This window comes from Schistosoma haematobium, chromosome 7, assembly GCF_000699445.3.
Source record: "Schistosoma haematobium chromosome 7, whole genome shotgun sequence".
NCBI classification, from domain to species: Eukaryota; Metazoa; Platyhelminthes; class Trematoda; order Strigeidida; family Schistosomatidae; genus Schistosoma; species Schistosoma haematobium.
The window spans coordinates 17,635,224-17,658,796 of NC_067202.1; the positions used below are offsets into that span (position 1 = coordinate 17,635,224).

The following is a 23,573-nucleotide window of genomic DNA, read 5'->3' on the forward strand; positions in this document are numbered from 1 at the left end:
ACAGTTGCCTCGTAGATGCCAACTCTGGGTAGACTGCAAGTTCCGACTAAATACTCAATAAACTACTGCCATTTTATGGTCTAGCCACTATTATCTATCTTTTAACCCACTTATATACTTTAATCATACCATGATAGAAAGTGTTTGAATATGCTTATAAGTCAATCATTTGGTCATTGATAACACAGGACCTAAAAAGTATACTCGTCGGTTCATTTTGTCATACTGTAACAGTAAAACAATATGAAACTATCAAGACAAATATCAGAGCAGTAGAGGTGGTTACAGTGTCAGTGGTAGTATAAAAGTCTAAGCGTAGACAATATAATTTAGAGTGAAAGAATGAACTAGCGTAATTAAAACCATAAGATAATTTTGAAACTCAAGATATAAGAAAGGAAGACAAAGAGTGAATTCATCTGCGCTATTTCAATCGATTCTGAACCATGTCACCTAACATCTTTAACTATTGGTTACGATAGTCACACAGACTCCAATCTGAGCCTACCAACACACCGCACTCCAACATCCAATAAATTTTCCTCCAACATACTTCTACACTAATAAACATCATGCATTAAGGTAGACGATCATTGGCCATGTGTAGTATGCATATATAAACAAGAAGATTAATGTTATAATGTCTAAAACAATGTTCTAACGAAATTGGTTATCCTCCAAGAAATAGTTGCTTATCAGTAACCGAAATAATCTTCAGTGATCGTTTTATTTTTGTTTGTTGTTCCAGTAACACTGATGAGGAGTCCCATACTAAGATGAAACGGCCGTCTAGTGCTTCCTGATTTTCTGTGGTTGTTTAGCTTCAATTGACTCATGAATTCAACCATAAAATTGCTAAAATCTCCACAAAACCCCTTTTGATAATAATTAAATAATTCTGTCTAAACATCATAATATAAACTACAATTTTTGATTAAACGTTCATATTTCTAAATATGTATAACCCTATGTGTAAATTAAGTAGTATCTTTATGTATGTATGTTGGATTTAGACACTTGAAGCGGAACAAAAACAACATAGTATTTTAACGAAACATGAAGAGAGTCGCGCAAGATTAAATGAACTGGCAATTGAACGTCAACGACGTACTGAAGAGAAATTATGCCGAGAAGAAGCAGCTAAAGTAAGTGGACCAGTTGTATTTCTTTTGTTTTTCAAAAATTTGTCCTTCCTCTAATCAATGTGGATGGTTTAAGTATTATTGAACTCACAACCATTGAAAATCTGGAGACAATGGACGCCCGTTTTGTTCAAATATGAAACTCCTCATGTGTGCACATCTATGACTCCATCTTACTGTAGATGGAATCCAGGATCTTCGGTCTCGCGCGCTAACTTTTTGACTCTATACCACTAAACCGGGATCCAGTAGTCTAATTTCAATCAATTCGCGATGTTACACAACCATCTTCCATTTTTTTCGGCAGATATCTTTATCATATCCGATATGGTTTAACTCCACTTGTCACAGCTTCTGACTAAAAATCCAGAAATTTCTCAAATCTAGTTACTAGTGAGCATATAACGTCTGCGAAATTGTAATAGTAATTATCCAAAATTTTGCTTCATACATGAAAGTTAATGATCCTAGTGTCTTCTAACTCTGCACTTTTTGGCGATCACTTCTAACTGCTTTACAGACTTATGATTTTCAAATAGAAGCATGAGTTCATTATAATATTCTTATCTTACGAAATATATTTTATTTTAAGCAATTCAATCTCAAACCTTTGTTTACGTTAGGTCACCAATGCATGTAATGTCGAAAGAATCATTCATAAACAACTTAGAATCTAGCATATATATATACATCAGTTCAAGTTACTACAACATTTCAACACAATGAGATGTAAATGTGTGTGGAAGTCGACGGTGGTTGGACACATTTAACACATGTTTCAACTACCTCAATCCATTGAGATTCAGTAACCGACTTATTCGGTAACTTGCGTTTAATCTCAGCATTACTCACTCGACGGTCTCAACTATACGCGAACAATACTCTTAAGTCATCAAATACTAGTGACCTATGAATATTCTATGCTTTTAAAGACCATGTTTCATAACAACGAATTGTTGTGCAATATATTTGTTTTGTTTGTTTTGGTTGGCAGACGTATGTTCTCACGTATGCCACAAGTAACGCAAGTTTGTTAAAACCCAGTCGAACTTACATTGTTCCTCAATACGATCAATACACTTTGCATTCTATCAGCCTTTTCACCAAACACAGCTTTATCTTTTGCATATTTCTTATTCAATAAGAAAATCTCTTCACGATTTCAGAAGAAATAATATTCACTGCGGGGCTTGGATCTGTGACATAACACTAACAGTGTTTTCTCTCCACTCTTTTTTCATCCTCGTTTTCCTTTTGTTTTTGGTCTATAGATTCGTCGAAGAGCTTTAGAAGCATCACGTTTAGCTAGATTAGATGCATTACAAGCTAGATGGAAAATTCGTGCACAACAATTAGCATCACGTGCTAAATTATTGGAACATTCACGTCGAGCTGCAGCTCGTGCTAAAAAACAATCACGTGAAATTAAAATGGCTACCTTAGAAGAACAACAACGTACACATATTGAACAGTTACGTTGCAAGATTCAACGTAAAGTAAATTTTCTGTTATATATTTTTGTACAATTTCCCATAATTCATTTGTTTACATTTTATGAATTCGAGTCTACTTATGTAATAAATCCTACCAATCCTTTTGGAATATCTTGTATTACACTATAACTTTGAAAGTGGATGACATGCAAAATTCGAAAACATTTAATCATGTATGCTTTTAAAGTATCGCTCGCCTGTGTTGGATTAATAGAGTAAGAAATTCTATTCCAAACCAATGATTCACATGGGCTTCAGGATCCTGAGGGAACAAATGGTGTATGAACTCATTGTTCGTCACCGGCTACCATAGGACTGAATCTCCTAACGTTGTTCCAGTGTCTAGTGGATTAGACCTTTAGGTGAAAGACTTGAGAAGTGGCCTCCAAAGAGAACCACCGGCCTCGATTTTGGATGCCCGGACAGTATCCCAGTCCTCACACAAATTGAATGACGAAGTGTGGCACATATACATGTTGTGCCTCCTTGTATGAATGCTTGCGTGTTTATATGAAGAAATAAACTATTGGTATTTATTTATTTGAATACATAAATATTGGTACAAAGGGAAATCGAATACATATGCGCCACACAAGCCACTTGATCTGTGTGTGGGCTGTGATACTACTCGGGTGCCCAAACCGAAGCATATGGTTTTCTTAAGGGGTCACACTCAAAGCCTTCGACTTAAAGGTCTAATCCACAAGACAGTGGAGCAACTTGAGCAAATGTAATCCCTTGGTAGGGGGTGACCAACAATTAGTTCATACGCCATTTGTTCCTTCAGGATCATGGAGCCCATGTACACCATTGGGTTGGAATGATTGTTTTCCAATTCCCCTAGGTGGACCCTCCGTATCCACCAACGCGGTCAAAGTGCCGGACATTCGCTTTTCGTTTTTTCAATTTCATAAACAACAATATTGCCGCGAGAAGACAGTGATTAAGCCTTCCTTGGCAGTGGCTGTATACGCGTATTGTTATTAAACGTAGGATACTAAAAAATGATACTAGATGATCATTGGTTGATATGACCAAATCTTTACCGACTAAAGTTGGTTAAATATTTGTTGTACATATACGTGTACCATTAGTTTCGATCCTCAATGATGACCGAGATAGTAGTCTATTAAATTATTTTCTGTTAAACTCAATCATTTCAATAGACGCGGTCTATCTGTTTAAGATGTAGCGTAATAACTACAATCAGTGATTGGAAATGTTAGATAATGTTGTCCAGAATTAGTTTTAGTGGTTAAAATCCACCCTTTCTTTATTAGCCCCCTCCCCAGATATTGCGTTTTCACTTTTAATGATACTAATGTTATTTCACCTACCTTGCTACATATGTTATCACATTTCTATGGTATATGACATAGAAACCTCGGCTGGCACATATTTCTATCCTGTTCCATGTTGATTATACCTGACTTAAAGAGTATTAATTCGATTTACTTGGTTTCTACCGAAGTTATTTGTTTAACTTGTTTCGATTATTTGTGTGTGTGTGTGTGTGTATGCATCATATCAAGACTATTTATTATCATATCGTTTAGTTCAATGAAAGAGCTCCGAGAAAACATGTCTTTAATCGATTGATATTGGAATATTCTCGTAGATATTTTTTTATATTTTAAATAATAATAATAATAATAATAATAATAATAATAATACGTGATAAGCTTGAAGACAATCTAATCGATTTCAGTACAAACACCATTATTGTAAACTGAGTATATAAACTTATCTTGGTTATCAAGTTTCGGTTATTTTGAAGTCATCCATATTGGTCAATACAGTCTATCTGGTTGAAATCCATATGGTAACCGTAATCATTAATTAAAGAAGATATTGGGTGATATTAGTCAGAATCAGTCACAATAGCACAAGTGCATTCACTCTTTTTTCTTCTCTAAATAATAGGTCACAGTCATTCTATATTTACAATCTATATTCTCAATATTTGGTCTTTTTCATTATCATTACTACATTTTTTTAGACTTCCCTACTATTCAGCTTGTTTTAGTTTACATCATGAATTGACTTTAACTATGAGCGCCATTAAGAAAGAAGTAAGTTTATTGGACAACTGTAACGTTGATCCTCAGTCAGATGGTTGATGTTCTATGCTACGATTATACGTGATGGTCTAGGCAAAGTCAATTTGTAATGTAAAAACAATAATCAATTATTGGAAAGCTTTCAATCTATGAAACTATTCTTAGGTCTATTTAAAACATGTAACATTATATATTTTTTCGATTTTTAATTGTTAAATTAAACTCATGTCTACTTTTGATGGAGTTTTGTTCTCTGAGCTGGATGGTTTGATCGTGAGCCATATGTGGAGAAATTCGAACACTTCACTTCTCCTCTGAAGTTTGTACTGATGATATCGTTCAGAAGAACGATTTTTAAGACTCCATCTCAGAGAACAAGACTCCATCAAAATCATCCACTTGAGCTACAAATCTTCTCTATCATCATGTCTACTTTACATAGCAAGAAGAATCTGAAAGACGTCATCAAGAGTCACTTAGAGAAATAAGTAGAAAAGCTTTTGAAATGTCAATACTAACTCATACTGGTGATGATTCACTGACTGTTCCTGGCATTGAACCTTATCCAGTACAAAAATGGTGTAAAGCATGTCAAGTAATGGTAAGTTTATCACGTTATATTCCTCATTGATTTTGTATTATTAAATTTGCCATGATTAGTCCCTTGATGAAGCGGTAGGTTAGTCGTTATTATGTCTGACTTTCAATCAATAAGTAGCAGGTTCAAACCCTTCTACACCTAGTTCGATTTCGGCAACCGGATAAAATCATTTGATATCCTACGTAGAATATTGTCTCGAAACCAAGTATGCAAGTTTACACACTTGGTAAATAAGTCAATAAATACAAATGTAGTGTATATGTTTGAAAAATGGTGAGTTGGTTACTGTTGAACCTAACAACACGATTGATTGTTCTGAATACTCTGTGCACGTTGATATTTCATACACACTGGATCGATCATGGATAACAAGGGATGATTTTATAATTGATTTGGAGGGCGATGACATTACTTCTTAATTAGCTACCAGACACCATGTATACTATCATGTGTGTATTAATCAGTTGAACAGTTTTCTTTATTGTTGTTATTTCTAGGTTCCTCAATAATTTTTTTCATCAGTCGTTAGTTTCCCTGAACAGTCGCTAATAATGATTTGATACACCTTTTGTTCTTGTCTAAGCAACCCTTCGTTATATTATTATAATCATTCAATCATAAGTTTGGTCCTCTCTATACCTTCATACCATAATTGTGGTATCAGTTCATGAAGTTATTGACTGATCAGTTCTGACAGTTGGCCACTACCAGTTTAAGTTCCTGTAGATTGTCTTAATCAATAGTTAGAGACATTGGATTAAATGTTTTAGTGTTGATCTCAATAAAACCGATGAACTCATTCTTTCTATTCTTTTAGATCTCGAATTTTAAAATTATCTTAGAGGTTTTACTCCATGAATTCATTCTTTCTTCTGATGTCATATTATCTATTCATAAACCTTTTCTACTACCACTGGTACTGTGAATACTTCTACTACTCTTGTGTTCTTCATGTCCATTTTATCATGATATGTTAATATCATGTTACAACTTGTATCTGTACACATGGTTGTCAGATTCCATTTTGCTTATAACTGACTGACTTCTCTGTTCATATGATTCCATGTAAACAGTCAGGTTGTATTTTTAATTTTCATTACAATATAATACTCAAAATGTGATTTTTTTTGGAAAGTATACACTGGGTTACTGAATTGCTTAAACATTAACCATATTTACAACTAATCGATCAATTGTGGAATAGTGAGCGGTATTATGTTCATATAGTTGTTTGTTGTTATTGAATCCTATCAATATCAGATTGTGGAACTTGGTGACGAGAGTTCGAATCTCAAAAAGAACAGGATTGTAGGTACATCTTGTTAACAAATCCCAACTAACACGGAACTAAAGTTCAGAGCTTCCCACTAACTAATTCCAGATACCTGAAAGTAACTTCATTTTTAATATTGAAATCGTTACCATAAAATAGGATATTTAAAAACTGACCAGTTCAACTTTAAACATCCAATAACAAGCAAAAGAAATAAATATCTTCATACCATCTGATTTTGCATACTTGTTAAATAATAGGATCCATAATTATCATTTGGGATAAGCCACTGTAAACAATTAAAAAGTCTGTATATCTCAATGACTGTGAATGCTGATATGATAACTATGTGCCTGATGAGATCAGTCTATGGATAGTGAGATCTAAACCAGATTATATACAACTATGTCGTCTTTGGCTAATAGTTGAGAAACCCGACTTCTACATATTAAGTCCTCCACTTGATTATGGCTTATACAGTGTACGTCTATCGGCAGTCGAACGCAAAGAAATTCATAATTGCATATCGAAAGACGCAAGAAAGCAGGAGAAGCAGTTATTGAGTAAGTGTCAATAATGTACAGAAAAACAGGGGTATTTATGGTTATTAGTATTGGCTATTGCATAATTATAATTCAGCCAATTCGCAAATAGGGAAGTTATACAATCGTACAATGATAGTAAGGCATTCTGATATTTTAGGGGGTTCTGTCAGGTTGCAACTGGATTGAATCTCTTGGGCTTATTTAGAGCCTTTGGAGGCTTCGACGCGCTTTTTTGAAGGCCGTTACAACACTACTAACTGAAAGTATCCGGGGTTTCTGCTTTCGACCATCACTGTCTCCTAAGAATGGCATGTAAGTATTCCCAAGATCATTCAGCGCCTTTCCAGGCACAGCAAAAACGGTCGTTCTAAACGGACTAACATCCTGAAATCTCAGCTTTAATGATTTGATCATTTTTTTAATTACCATCTCAAGTAATTCATTGTTGTGTGTTATTTTGTAAAAACAAGAAATGAATAAAAGGTGTATTTAATTTATAACAGTGTATCATTACTCCTGAGATGCGATCATAACAATCATATCTTATCTCACTTTCATGGCTGTATGCTGTTCTTGCCTTAAGGTTAGAACCCTGGGCTACAAACCTGTAAACCTCAATTATTGAATATCATTTAATTTAATCGTTAAATTCATTGTTTCACTTTTGTATTGTCGATTAGTAAAGTACTTCTTTATTATGACTATTTTCTGCTTGTATAATAGATTATGTCTGAAGTTCAATTGAAAAGTCATTTACACGGTAAACGTCATCAGAATGCAATTATGGAAGCTGCACAAAATCGTCCTGTTGGTAGATCTGAATTAGTAAGTCTTATATACATGTATATATAATATTAGCTTATTGTTTTAAAGCAATATGTTCCAGCAACCATAATTCAGCGATAATGCTATACTCTAAAAGGTTCGGATACAGCCGAGGAAAGTGACAGTTTACTCTCCTTCTCGAAATACTCTCATATGGTCACTTTCTTTTAACCTCTATCAGAAAATTCCTCCCCACTTAAGTGTTTATACGCAATTAAAACCATGAAAATTTGATGTTTGACACTTAGATCACCTTGTTGGATACTGGAAGCTCACCAAAGGAATCCGTTTACTCCCATTCCCAGTCAATGGAGAATATAGGCCGTACGATCCTGACATAACGAATGAAGTATAAACCTGTTTTGGTCACTAGTTACCATGAGACTGAATACAGTGGTCTTGAGTGCTGTTAGAGGTATGAGGGCGATTATCACTTCCCGGTTGCTCACACCGTGGAAGGGTACTTCTGGAGGTACCTGAAAAGGAAATCGGATTAGAGGTGGTCTTAGTGACCTAAGAACGTGACCTCAGTGCCCAAGGGACAACTGCTTGAGGTCGGTCACACACGATCTTTTTATGGGTAATTTTTGTGTTAGCTCCGTACTTGTTGAGACCTTACTGCCGGAGGCGAACATTCGTGAGATAAGGCAACGTGTGCATTTTTAAGGTCAACCTTTTCTACCCCCAACCCTCCTTGTGGGAAGCCAGCATTGCTGTACAGTCGGCTTGGGTTTGCTGCTTTTATTCTTACCACTCTTCAACCGACCTGTCTGGCATGGTAAGACCTTGTAGAACGATTGTTCCAGCCAATATAGCTCGGTTGCTTCATCACGATAGGCAAGCCTGACCACCACGTCAAGGTAGCAACAAAGGTCGGGGGTGGCAACAACTTGTGAATTAACTACTTTAATGAATCCGGTGTCCATCTTGTTGTGCTAATGAGGTATGGCAACTTGGACCGATGCATATATGTGCCTGGTCCTACGTTGTACCTAACTGACTGACTGACAACCATGAGACTTCATCTCCTCATAGTTTTTTTTTAGATTGGACCTCTTGGTCAAAAGCCATTGGAGCACACCGCCCCCTCTATATATATTTGTACATATATGACTTGGTGGTAAATCAAAAGAAATTTCCAGAAATTAACATTACAAGTGTTAGCATCATTCAATTGAATTTTACTATTACTAGAAAATGCTTTTAGTCATTTCCGTAATGATCTTGTCTAAAAAGGCTATTGACTTAATTAACTCATAACTTTTTCTATCTTTTAAATTTCCCTTAGGAAGCGTTCAATTTATCACATCTTGTTGATGCACCAAATGAATTACCACACTCTCAATATGATATACAACAGGAACGTTTAAAATTACGTAGAAAACGAGCGAGAAAATTAAGACAACGAATGAATCAAAGGTTAGTTTGATTAATATTTCTATTCATATGAACAAGAAATGTTAGCTATTTGGAGAATTAGAGTGATTCTGATTCCTTTCTTTTATTCCAACGTTTATAAAGCAATTAAGAGCTACTATGTAGTACTTGACATTGAATAACATATGTCTAATCTGAAACGATTTACTTCAGAACCTATATATATATATATATATAGTTATATCATTTAATGTTTTCAATCACCAATTACTGTTATCTCCCAGATTCTAACTAGGCGCGTCTGTACTGGCCGACCAAGCTCAGGTTATTTGTCACTGACCTGATGGACTGGCATTATGTTGTTGTGTGTCTACGGTTAATCTTCGTCCTTAAATCTCCTGATACAATTGAGAGTGTACTCTCCCCATTGAAAATACTTTTATGTGACTACATGTTTTTAGGCTCTGTTACAATTCTGATGTATTTCAAGAGAGTTTCTATAAGACCGAATATTCGGTACTAATCTTGTTGGTAGATATACAGATTCTTCCTATAAAGGAGGTGATAGACTGTAACTGCAAACTAATAGTGTGAATGTGTTCCAAGATTTTGATGGAATGCCTGGTGTATTAACCCATTTCAGTCACCGGTTACTATGGGATCATATCTTTTGACATTGCTTCCTTACCTTGCAGATTAGACATCTGATTCGAAGATTGAGGGATTATTTCCCTGTGAAAACAACCTACCTCAATTTGGTCTACCGAATAGTATTCCGACCCACACATAAATACAATGATTATATTAAGTCTAGGCAATCCTCTGAGAATGCACATATTGCTGAAAGAGATCAATTGCTGTCATAAACATCAACGGAAAAATTCAAGCAACCAACACAAATGAATTCATATTCTTCAATCATATCCCTATATTTGTATATATGTTAGTCGATGAAAGATTAGTGTTGATGACAGATCAGTACTAGTAAGATGGTCGTTGAAGATAGTCGACTGGGAACCCTGGATCCAGGTTTCGTGCTACTGGATATTTGTCAACATAGTGTACCAGTAATTCTCCCTAGCAGATTTGATGTCGTGTTGACCAGCTTCACGACCAGAGATGTCGCCACAGAGCTATTCAAACTATAACTAACCCCCTACAAAACAGATATTCGTGTTGATTGCTTAACGTGTAGTAATCAATATAATGTTTTGTTAGTCCTTAGTGCCGATTGAATCTTGTCCAGTCAAGCTGCAATGTGGTCACTAGTCTAAGTGTATCTACATCTCGTACATTATGTTAAGATATAAGATGGAGGTTGACGGTAGTGAATAAGAAAATCTGAACGTAAATGTAAAACACTAATTTCTGTTAATGCAAAAGTCACTTTTTTAATAATCTAAATTTATTGAATTAGACTCTGTACTTATTTCATACTTTCAATTTTTTTTAATAAAGAGGTTTGCAGTTTTTGAAAGAACTGGAAAGCAACAAGACACCAATTCTGGATTCATCCAACAAGTCACAGTGAGTAATTATTTTACAAGTCGATTTTCACCGTATATTATTTACTTAATCCTGTGTTACCCCTGGTTGGGCATATGCCTCAAATCATCAATCTTCAATCATATCTATTCAGCTCTTTGCTTTCTAATCATTCTCAAGTTGTATTCCGATTCTCAACCCAATATGTTCTTTGGCTCACCTTTTTTTTCTTTTGTCGTAAGAATTTCAAGTTAGGTCTTGCCTCGTAATGCAATTTGATCATTTCCGTAGTGTATTATCCTATCTATCTCTATAATCGTTTCTTAATTTCTTCTTCAACTGAAAACTGGTTTGTTCTATGCCATAGTAGTTTATTGTTGATGGTCTCTAGTCAATGGCTTACCGTATTCTTTCTATTTGGCTTGTTGATGTGTAAATTGATGAATTTACATTAATATGACTACTTCAAACAAACATTGTGAATTCTACCATTAATATTATTAATAAAAGGGTGAACTCAAAGGTTCAATAAACTTTAGTATACAGCCCAGCATATTTGTATAACACACTACAAAGTCTGACTGAATATCAACAGTATGACCAATCTCAACTAAATATTTCACAATAAAGGAAGATATTTGTCTATCATCTCATCTTCTTTGACTATAAGAATTCATTTGTTTTTTCAGCTATTTAAGTATGTGTTGTGTTATATCCTAGTGAAGATTACATTACGAGTAACGTCTGAGACTTATTAATGGACTATTATTATTTATATATTCTCATGGTATAAATATTCGGTAACTAGATTATGTATATCTATATTTCCCTTGTTATATGCTTTATTTTGACCTATAATTTATTATTGTACGATTTACGGTTCTTAAGTTATTCCCAGTTTATTGACTACTGCCTCCCACGTTCACAGCCACTTTTTGGCTTTATTGTGTACAAATGTTATTTCTTATTTTATGGTGCGTTGCGGTCTGTTTGGTTGATATATAAACCAAGTATGTCTGAAATAAATGACTCGATTCGCATATCAGAAGCTGGTATTGGTGTTCTGGACTGAAGTGGATGGATTAGGCGGACATAGGACGAAGAAGGACGCTAGGCTGCTCATGCCGCTCGAACGTAATTGGTTTGACACAGTGCTGGAATTGTATAAGTCGTATTTTGATTGGTGGATAAATCACGTGATAAAAAGCCGGACATAAAGTCATAACATGTTGAGCTAGTCCCTACTTGAAAATCCTGATTACTCCTCTCTTTGTACATATTCTCGCACTTATATATAAATTGATTGATGTAATGAGATATAATGTGACATAAACCTTGACTTCTTGATGATGAGGAGTTGGACTGTATAAATTATTCTATTGATAGCTAATCTAAGTCTTTGTTTTAACATGAGACTATTTGAGTCAACCCTGTATGGTAAGGTAATATAGACCCATTTTTTGGATGCCTTCTCATCGCATTATCCAAATAAGTCAGTCAGTTACAAGGTAAGACCAGGAACATATATGCATTGGTCCAAGTTGCCATACCTCATTAGTACAACAAGATGAACACCGAATTCATAGAAGTAGTTACTTCTATGGCAGTAATATATAAAAGGAAGATTGTATATAAGGATATAGTGCAGGAAGAAAGAACGAGTTGGTAGAAACATATGAAGCGATTTTAATTTCATAGTTTAGAGGAAGACAGTGAGTGTATATATCTAAGCCATTGTGATCGATTGTGAGCCATGTCACCCACAGTCTCCAACCATTGATTACGATTGTCACGCGGAACCCAACCAAGTAATCTGCATCTACCAAAATGGCTAAGACTAGAAGTTAGTGACTTCAATGACTGATGTCACATTTTTGGTCCGGCCACCCCTAACTTTATTCCAATCATCCATAACACTAGTCAGTATTGCGCGTCGTGGTAATCGGTGTTCAGGCATATGTAACACATGGCCCAACCATCTTAGTCGATGAAGATTCACAACCTCATCAACTGATTTACCACTATTATTCCCTAATACCCTATGTCTAACCTCACTATTACTTACCCGGTGATCCCAGCAGATGTGAGCAATATTTCTAAGATATCTGTGTTCAAATACTAGTAGCTTACGAATATCTTCTACTCTTAATGGCCACATTTCGCAGCTGTAAAGTAAAACAGAACGAACTGCTGTCAATTTCTGCATTCTTATTGTTAATGCAGCTTACTATATTTAAACATAAGAATATTGATACCAAAAGGTTACCAAAATCCATGTACGTTATACGGTAAGAAAAATAAGATTGGGAAAAGATAAAGGAAGAAAGGTGAGTATAATGTAAAAAAAAAAACGAGAGTGTAAACAAATAGTGATAGAAGCAGTTTAGTTAAGGGAAACTCCATTCAGGAAGGATTTTTTTCAGCTCAAAGAGTTCTTGTCAATTATATACAGAAAGTTTGTGAGAATAGAAATGAGCATATATATGTATGTTTGTTGCATTTGTAGCTATTACTTTCATACAATCTTCGTGTTTCATTACCATGAGGACTTAGAAAGGTCCTTGAAGGTTCTTTTATTCTAAGCTTACTGGGTAGAAAACATTTAAACTAAAAGTTGATTATATTGGAGTGTGACAATTGTAGAGTATTTCTCATGGATAACTGACATCAATAAATATGTTGAAAAGGTTAACAATGAAAAAAAAATATCACAATTTAATTGACCCAACGAAACGTGTATAACTATTAGGTCAAAGCTTACTCCCGAGAAGGTCGTCTTTGATCGACCTCAAACAGTGAGACTATCATTTGTGGATGATCTTTAAGTGACTCTAAAGTGACTTTGGGAAACCTCACCTACATACTAAAATCAAAAGAGGGTTATAGATTACTGTGAGGGATTAGGATTTAAAGTTAGACGTTATGATTAGGAATTTGGAGTTAATGTTATCATCACGAACTGACATAATCTATTATGCCAAAATGCTATTTAGCCGTATAAATAAATGAACTTCGTGCCAACAACCAAGACTTATTATCTTAATATTTGATTAGTTTGTCCAAGAATTATAATCTCGCCGAAATATTGTTCCATAGTTTGAGTAACCTGCTCATACATCATGAGAGTTATCATCTCAATCTGAATCAAATTTTTATCACTTTATTGTTATGAAGAGAATGTTATAGCCCCCAAATGCCCTGGTACGGCCAAGAGTTGGGAGAGTCCGTTCTCCCTCTCGAAATGTTCTCACATGGCCACGTGCATGAAAGCATTGCCAGGGCAGTCCTACTCACTGCCTTCTCGCGGCAATATTGTTGTTTACGAAATTGAGAGGACTAAAAGTGAATGACCGGTACTTTAACTGGCTTGGTAGACACGGAGAGTCCACCTAGGGGAGTTGGAAAACCCTCATTCTAAACCAATGGTGCATATGGGCTCCATGATCCTGAAGGAACAAATGGTGTATGAACCTATTGTTGGTCATCGGCTATCATGGAACTGCATCTCCTAACGTTGCTCCATTGCCTTGTAGATTAAACCTTTAGATCAAAGGCTCTGAGTGTGGTCCCCTAAGAAAACCACCTGCTTTGGTTTGGGCACCCGAGCAGTATCTTAGCCCTCACACAAATCGAATATTTATATGGCGCATATCTATTTGATGCCTTCTTGTACAGATTTTTATGTTTTTAAATCAAATAAAAATAACTCCTTCTATTATATTCATTAATTCTATACATTTACACTATTTAGTTTAATTAAATTAATCAAAAATGCTCGTCGTTTTCTCAATCTTCCTGATTCTGGTCCATGGGTAATTACACGAGTTCAAGCTATGGAAAAATGTTTAAATAGTTTATTACGATGTATTTCTAATGATCAATCAAAAGTGAGTTTATTCATCGACTCTTCTCATTATTCATAACTTTGTTCAATTCTAATAAAACGTTTTTTTTTCTTCTTAATTTTCTATATTCTCAAATATACAATTTGTAATTGATATTAAATAATTGAAGATAGTTGATAGGGGGTACCTTGTGAATTCCCTGTTGAGTTTGACTGCAGGTTATTTATTTTCACGATCTCAGACCTTACTAATCACAACTGATCTCCTGTCGAATTGAGAGATTTATGTTGATTAACCAATGAGCAGTAATATTTTTCTAACTTACTATATCGACCAAATTCTATCGATAAAGTTTCAATATTATTTATTTATTATTTATTTTATTTCAACGCATAGATATTGGTACAAAGAGGCACCAAATACATATGCGCCGCACAAATCTCATTCGATATGTGTGAAGGCTGTGATACTGCCCGGGTGATTAAACCGAAGCAGGTGGTTTTCTTAGTGTCCTCACCCCGAGCCTTCGACCTGAAGGTCTGATCCACAAGGCAGTGGAGCATCGTAAGAAGATGCAGTCCCATGGTAGTCGGTGGCCAACAATTGGTTCATACGTCATTTGTTCCCTCAGGATACTGGAGCCCATGCGCACCATTGGTTTGGAATCCAGTTAAGGCGCCGGACATTCGCTTTTCGTCCTCTCATTTTCGTAAACAACACCCCTGCCACGAGAAGGCAGTGAGTAGGACTTCCCCTGCAGAGGCTATATACGCGTGGCCATGTGAGAGCATTTCGAGAGGTAGAGCGGACTCTCCCCACTCTCGGCCGTACCAGGGCATTTGGGGGCCAATATACTCACTAATCTAAATCATTATACATTTTGCTAAGATGTTAGATAGTTGCTCATAGTTTGTTTGAATCTCTGAATCTTGCTGTACTGATATAGTATGTCGATTTGAACTGATGTACATGTTTTTCAGGTTCTACATTGCTTATTAGGTGTGGCTGTTACACAGTGCACCTAACCATATGTACTCATTTTATTTTTTTTCACAGACTCATTCCATTTTACCAGATAATGAAAATCAAAGTCAGTCAGTTAATTTAGCAGATCGACAAATTTGTCTCGCTAATGGTTTGTTATCAATTCTGGTGAATTTCATTGGTTTAATTCGAGAACAGAAGCCTAGTTCAAAACAGTTAGTCCCGGAGAAGTAAGTCGTTATCTCCACTGGTATAATTAGGTGAATAAATGTATATAACTCGTTTATCGTGTATGGGTTTATATTTCCAGCTTTAAGATATTTATTTATGTGAACACAAACATTGGTGTAAGGAGGTTTCAAATAGGTATGCGCCACACTTCATCATTTGGTGTGAGGGCTGAAATACTGCCCCGAGTTCCCAAACCGGAGTAGGTGGTTTTCTTAGGTAGCCACACACTCTAATCCACGAGGCAGTGGAGCAACGTTAGGAGATGCAGTTCCATGGTAGCCGGTGACCAACAATAGGTTCATACACCATTTATTCCTTCAGGATACTGGAGCCCATATGTACCATTGGTTCGGACTCAGGGTTTTCCAACTCCCCTAGGTGGATGCTCCGTAGCCATTGACCGGGTTTAAGCCCAAACCAGGCATTGAGTTTTCGTCCTTTCAATTTCGTGAAGAACACTCCTGCGGTGAGTAGGATTTCCGTGTCAGTGACTATATACGCGTGGCCTTGTGACAGCATTTGGAGATGGAGGGCGGACTGTGAAATCATAGTCTTTGAATTCTAAAGGCATCCGGATAGGCTGCGAGATTCTGATCATAGGTGTCTTCGAAACATTACCCGAATATTGTAAAACAATTGAGTGAACAATTTTGAAATTAGATATGGGAATATATGTAATAATAGTCCATAAATAGTTCCTATAAAATTCACTTCGTATTGTTTACTTGAATCTTCCTATTGATGTTTAGGACTGTAATTGATCAGTCTCTTATTGGCATATGTGCATACTGTGCGTATTGCCTTAATTCATCCTGTTTAGGACTCATTAGCTAGATGTACCTGCATCTCAGAATTGCTGTTCACTCTGGGACTCCAACACAATATCGTTCGCTTCAAACGCTATTGCATTATCCTCTTAGCTACTGAGTCCCCAATAGGATGAAATGTGCATCAAACTGGTTTCCACTGCTATCTATTATCCATATTTGCTTATAATGCTTATGAATTAATGCAATATCGAAGCAATGCGTACAGTATGCACATATCCCAATAAGAGATTGATCAATTGGTGCCCTTAACAACAATGGGAAGATTCAAATAAACATTACCAAGTGAATTGAAATATAATGACGATGTATGTTCATTTGTATCAAGTTCATATCTTTTTCATTTTATCATCATTTCGTCTATTTGCTTTACTTCACTTTTCTTTTCTTTTTTTACATTTTCTATTCAAATAGAACATATAGAATAGCATGTTGTCTACTTCATACAATGTGCACTTCAAATATTGCTGCTTCTATTTATATGTTATTATCAAATAATGTTTCAATACTTGTTGATTGTTTAGTGATACAATTTACCGTAAGATTATATTAAATACTTTGTTTGTTTTTGTTTTCATTAACACATATATATATGTACTGATTGATCGATGAAATATGCTTTTCACATACGAGAACGAAGATCCTGGATTCAGGTCCTGTATACGAGAACATGAGTGAGCCACTATTAAGGAGTCCTATACTAGGATAAAATGGTCGTTCAGTTCTTCCAGTTTGCTAGGTTTGAAGCTATCACGAGTTCGCTTACTCGGCGAACGAGAATAAGACTCGATGACCAAAGACCAGTAAGCTAGCTATTGATGCGTCCCAGCTCCGCTAACTAGAGGGAGAAGTCCAAGCTTGGAATGGCGAAGTATATTCTGCAAACAGCCAGAAACGAGCGATAACAACAAGCACAATTCAGAACGTATATATATATATACAGTGCGAAACCGTCCTTGGGGGGAGTTACCAAATAGCATACTAAAAGACGCGATGGACCAATAGCATTTAAGATATTTCCCAGTGGGAAATACGACATGAAGGTGAGAATAGCGCCTTTGGCGCGAAAACAAAGAAATTCAAACTTTCTAAATAAATTACAAAATTAAGTCCTTTCCCAAGTGAGTTCTGGGGATCTAACGTCCCCAACACAAGGTTTTCAGTGGTGATCTGACTCAAAGGTTAAGAAAGATAGTACGGAAAACCTTTAATGAAACCAGACTGAATACCGTGTTTTACAACTGACCTATAACTAGAACGATTAGTGAAGGTAGACTATCTGAATTTGCCACATCCATGTATATTTGCTAATTTAGCTGCTCCTGTGGAGCAATTTATATAACGCGTTCAAAGCATTTTGTTAGTTCTTTTCATATATTATGCAACATAGTCCTCTTCCTATTACTCAAGATCATTTACGTAACTTGCCTACTCAATGAGTATTATTTCATCGTTGTAAATCATAACTATGTGTATGTGTTATCAGTATGAGGATTTGTGAAGATTGTTGTGTTTTCACAGTTGAATTCACGAGTCAGTCTAAGCTAGACCACTATTGAAAACTTGTAAGCAATGGACAGCCATTTCGTTTTAGTATGGGATTCCTCAGTAGTACACATTCACGATCCCGTATATGGGATTCGAATTCAGGATTTTCGGTCTCGCGCTCGAAAACTTAGCCTCTGGAGTGTAGAGTCATGATGAAAAATCAATTGATCAATGTGTACTAATATCTTAATTGTTTGTTTTGTAAATGAAATAATTAATGTGACATGTTAATTGTACTGTTACTTAATGTGAATTATCTATATTTATTGGTATGGTTCCTTCTCCTAATGAGAGGTTTCTTGATGTTTACCTGTGTGTATCTCGTGTTTTTTTCCTTATCATTTGATATGTTGTATCACATTGTTATGATAATGTTGAAAAAGGATTATGTTTCGTAAACAATGTACGAATATGTTTGCTACAGTTACTTAAATCGTTATCTTATCAATCTTATGAGAAATTGCTGGATTACTAGTTAAATCAATTAAGTTTTGAATAATCGATATCTGTTTGAGATTATTAGCCTAAGATAGAGTTCGATGGAAACTTCTGATGGGAGCGGTCTATGCACCTCTACGAGAGGTAACAGGTGTAAGTAAGTAAATAAGTTCGAAACTACACTTTGTATATTTCAGTTTGAGAAGTTAATTAGTTAGTCGTATAGTATTATCTATCCTCAAATTGAGTAGATCAACGTTATATTTAACTTTGATAAAGTACCGTTATCTCAGCCGCCAAATGCCCTGGTACGGCCAAGAGTGAGAAGAGTCAGCTCTCCCTCTCGAAATGCTCTCACATAACCAAGTACATACAACCACTACCAGGAAAGTCCTACTTAAGCGACCAGACAGTTGTTTACGAAATTGAGAGGACGAAAATCGGATGTTCGACGCTACAACCGGGTTGATGGATATGAAGGATCCATCTACGGAAGTTAAAAAACCCTCATTCCAAACCAATGGTACATATCGGCTCCATAATCCAGGGGGAACAAATGGTGTATGAATCGATTATTGGTCACCGGCTACCATGGGACTGCATAACCGTTATCACAACAATTTCATGCACTTGATGAAATCCAAATAAAACAAAACGCATATCGTAGATCACGTATTTTTCTTAGAATCAATGTAATCTGAACAGGATTATAAATAATATTCGAGTATTTATACAAGTTATTGATGACTGTAACAGAAAGACATTGATTTCATTCCTAGAGATATTTCCAATGATCACATTTAACTGAATACAATGTCGTTTAGAAAATGTAAATGTGGTTTAAATCCTGATGGTTTCAGAAAAGATCTATCAATATACGTTGATTTTGATTAATTTGAATTATCATGGGAAATAAGCCGTCTCAATTTCAGTAGAATGTTTTTGGGAATGTGAATAATACTGATACCTTTCAAGAGTTGAGATCATGAGTGAATTGGAACTAGACTACCATGGAAAACCTGGAAGCACTGGACAGCCGTTTCGTCCTATTGTGGGACTCCTCCATGGGAGTGCGCATTCATGTTCCCGCCTCGCGAGATTCGAACCCAGCACCTATCAGTCTCGCACACGACCGCCTAACCACTAGACCACTGAACCAGTGGGCATCCAACTGTGGTAATGTCTAACTTGCATGCCGGCTCAGTGGTCTAGTGGTTAAGCTCCTGGTACGAGACTAATAGGTCCTGGGGTCGAATCCCTCGAAGCGGGGTCGTGGACGTGCACTACTGAGGAGTCCCACAATAGGACGAAACCTCCGTCCAGTGTTTCCGGGTTTTCCGTGGTGGTCTAGCTTCAATTGACTCATGATCTCAACTATTGAAACTACTACAATCTCCACAAAACCCTCTCTGATACTGATACCTTTCATTTTTTTAATTTTCTATTCTTTGACGTACATATGCAAACGTAAGCGATTGTAAGTAGTATATGTTAGTAATTTATTCACTTTTGACTCTATTTCAATGAGTTATTTGTTTAATATAAAGCAAATAACTTGACTGTGGGATAAGTTCTATACTCTATATCATTTAACTTAAAATCAAACTTTCTAATTATTTTATAACTGTTGTAGCCAAGTATAAGGAAAACAGACTTTTATTTCTCATATTTAGATAATACCGACCGATGAACTCCTGCTTATAACTAACATCACTCAGACCTATTTTAATCAAAGCTTTGTATTTTCTTATCGGACAAATAGCAATTAGACCTCAGATAAAATCTATACTGCATGTATCCGTTCAATTAATATATCTTTGAACTCAGACGTTCTTTGCATTATATTGAATAATGGGATTATTTGGAGAGGGAAAAATATTACTTCCATGTTCCATATGTACAACTAAAATTTTGTTGACATCAAATACTTGGTCTAAAATTGATCTTTTTAGCTCTTTCACCATCCTTAAGGTTCTGTGTGCACAGCAGCAAATATGGATGGAAGAGTTCACTAAATCTCTCAAATGACGGTCGTTTATAACCTCTATCATGAAACTGTTACTCTCTGCTTTCATGTAACTGGTAATATGTTTTTCCAAAATGTGAGGACGTAAATCCAATTTGCCTCACTTTAACCTGGTTAATGGTTATGGATTGTTTTAAAAAGTCGCAAAACCCTGATTTTGAACTAAATAGTTTATATGAGCTTTAAAATCTTGTAGTAAATAATGGTCATCCGAACTCATTTTGGTAATTGAACATGTTGTAAGTGAATCTCCTGACGTTTCCCACTACCTTATAGATTTAACCTATAGGTCAAGGACTCAATGGTTAGTTCCTTTAAGCTAACTACCCGCTTCTCATTATAACTGTCCAGGTAGTATCTCACTGTTTAGCACAACATACTACGTTCTTACTTGTTCATATTACTATGATTATTGTTGCTTTCTTAAAGCTTTTCAAACAAATTAGCTAACATTATGCAGAGATTTCTTTTCATTCTTATTTATAGACATCTATTCCAAATAATCGACATATTATTCACTGTAATTCATGTTCATCAACAATAACACCACTATCAAGCACAACAGATCAGAAATCGTCATCTTCGACATTCTATGAACAATTCAATCAAGATTCATTAGTTTTTAATTGTTTATCTAATCATTCTTTTACTTTGGATTTATTAAATTGTTTAACTAATCTATTAAATGGTTTCTATAAATTGAACTATTATTCTACTGAATTCAATACTACTACTAATAATAATAATAATAATAATAATCATAGTATAAGTAGTCGTAGTAGTAGTATATCTGGAGGAATAAATGGATTTGCCACGATGACAACAACAACACCAACACCTTCATCATCGACAACATCATTAACCTCAATGATAACAGCAAAACCTTTATTCGATAATGATTGCCATGAACAACAACATGTTAGAATTGATTCACAACGACTTCAAGTAATATTTCAGTTTTTTAATATTAATATTAAATTGAAGTGTAGTTAGTGATGTATGAAAATGTAATTAATATTCCATGATATTATGCTTTTATCATCTTGATTAACCTTACTGTGATATCTTTCTCATGATTGACCATGTGTTGATTTTTATTATTTTAACACATAGATATTGGCACAAGGAGGCACCAAATACATATTAACCACACAAATCTCATTTGATATGTGTAATGGCTGTAATACTGCCCGGGTGACCAAACCGAAGCAGGTGATTTTCTTAGGGGGCCACACCCCGAGCCTTCGACCAGAAGGTCTGATCCACAAGGCAGTGGAGCATCGTAAGGAGATGCATTCCCATGGTAGTCGGTGACCAACAATTGGTTCATACGCCATTTGTTCCCGCAGGATACTGGAGCACATGTGCACCATTGGTTTGGAATCACGGTTTTCCAACTCCCCTAGGTGGATTCTCCGTGTCTACCAACCCAGTTAAAGTACCGGTCATTCGCTTTTAGTCCTCTCAATTTCGTAAACAACACTATTGCTGCGAGAAGGCAATGAGTGGGACTTCCCTTGCAGAGGCTATATACGCGTGGCCATGTGAGAGCATTTCGAGAGGGAGAGTGAACTCTCCCCACTCTCGGTCGTACCAGGGCATTTGGGGGCCATGAGTAACACTGCTTCTCTAAGTTCAAGAGACCTCAGAACTGAAAATTAATGTAGATGAAGAGGGAATCGAACCTATGCTCTACCTTAATATAAACAAATTGTAAACAAAATATTTTATAACAAATAAGCCATCAACTGAAGTCTACAAACACGCATAACTTTTTAATAGCTGCGAAATTTTGCGTAAAATTTACCGTAATTATGAATGAATCACTGTGAATAAATGAAACTATAGTTTATTTTAAAATCACTAATTCACCTTTGTTAAATAGGTCAACATCAGTAAACCGAGTAGTTATTTAAAAACAACTAATTCCTGATTCACTTGGTGTTGTTTACTTGTATCTTCCCATTGTTATTTAGGACTGAAATTGATCAGTCTTTTGTTGGGAAGATACAAGTAAATAATACCAAGTGAATATAACTTCATTGCACAAGCAGGTGGCTGTCAGGACTCAGTAGCTGTGTGGATAATGCAATGGTATTTGAAACGAACGGTACTGGGTTCGAGTCCCAGAAAGAATATCAACTCTGGGACGTGGTAGATAGACCCAACTGGTTAGTGCCAAACAGGAAGAAACGTGCGTCAAACTGGATCCCACTGCTAGCCTCTATCTATCTTTGCTTATAATTTCTGATTTATTTAAAGTAATTAAAAATTACCTCAAACCATTGGTTAGATACTCTGAGTGATATGACTCAGAATCGATCACAACGGTGTAGGTGTACTGATAAGTCTTGTCAATTTGAACGCTTTATTCGGTTCCTAAGCTATTCTGGTAGCCCACAAGCTAGAACTACGCAGTGACCTGAACTCGAGAGAAAAGGCACAAAATAAACGAAAACCACTTTAGTCCAAAGGTTCATTTTTGTACAGAAAAACACGTGTATTTATAGATGTTGACATTTGTTAAATCAACATCATATTTTGGCCAATCCGCTAGAAGACATATTATGCTACTGACCATTAGTAGCACGCCACGTTGATATTCTAGAAAGCCCCATCATGTTCTGATTGGACATGACTCTTCGACTCCTTTAGGACATCTGGAGGCTCCGTTGCAGTTCTCAGAAACCCGACTCAACATGTACACACTCTCTGTCTTCCCTTAAACCGTGTGCTTTAAATAAATTTATACCTTTGTGTGTACTAACTAATTCTTTCTTCCTGTACTATGTCCTTATATGCAATCTTTCTTTTACAGATTACTACCATTGAAGTGACTACTTCTATGAATTTGATGATCATCATGTTTTGCT

At 35.8% G+C, this 23,573-nt stretch overlaps 1 protein-coding gene across 1 annotated transcript in view; it reads left to right on the plus strand.

Moving 5' to 3' along the window:
- The window catches only part of MS3_00009737 (uncharacterized protein), a 65,781-nt gene that overhangs the window by 18,951 nt on the left and 23,257 nt on the right, over nt 1-23,573 (plus strand). The window contains exons 12-21 of the mRNA XM_051218138.1: nt 1,014-1,145; nt 2,414-2,638; nt 5,138-5,296; nt 7,838-7,939; nt 9,228-9,358; nt 10,775-10,843; nt 14,553-14,688; nt 15,703-15,860; nt 17,103-17,226; nt 21,187-21,645. Coding sequence (XP_051064578.1) covers nt 1,014-1,145; nt 2,414-2,638; nt 5,138-5,296; nt 7,838-7,939; nt 9,228-9,358; nt 10,775-10,843; nt 14,553-14,688; nt 15,703-15,860; nt 17,103-17,226; nt 21,187-21,645 — 1,695 coding nt within the window. The remainder of the gene's footprint in view (nt 1-1,013; nt 1,146-2,413; nt 2,639-5,137; nt 5,297-7,837; nt 7,940-9,227; nt 9,359-10,774; nt 10,844-14,552; nt 14,689-15,702; nt 15,861-17,102; nt 17,227-21,186; nt 21,646-23,573) is intronic.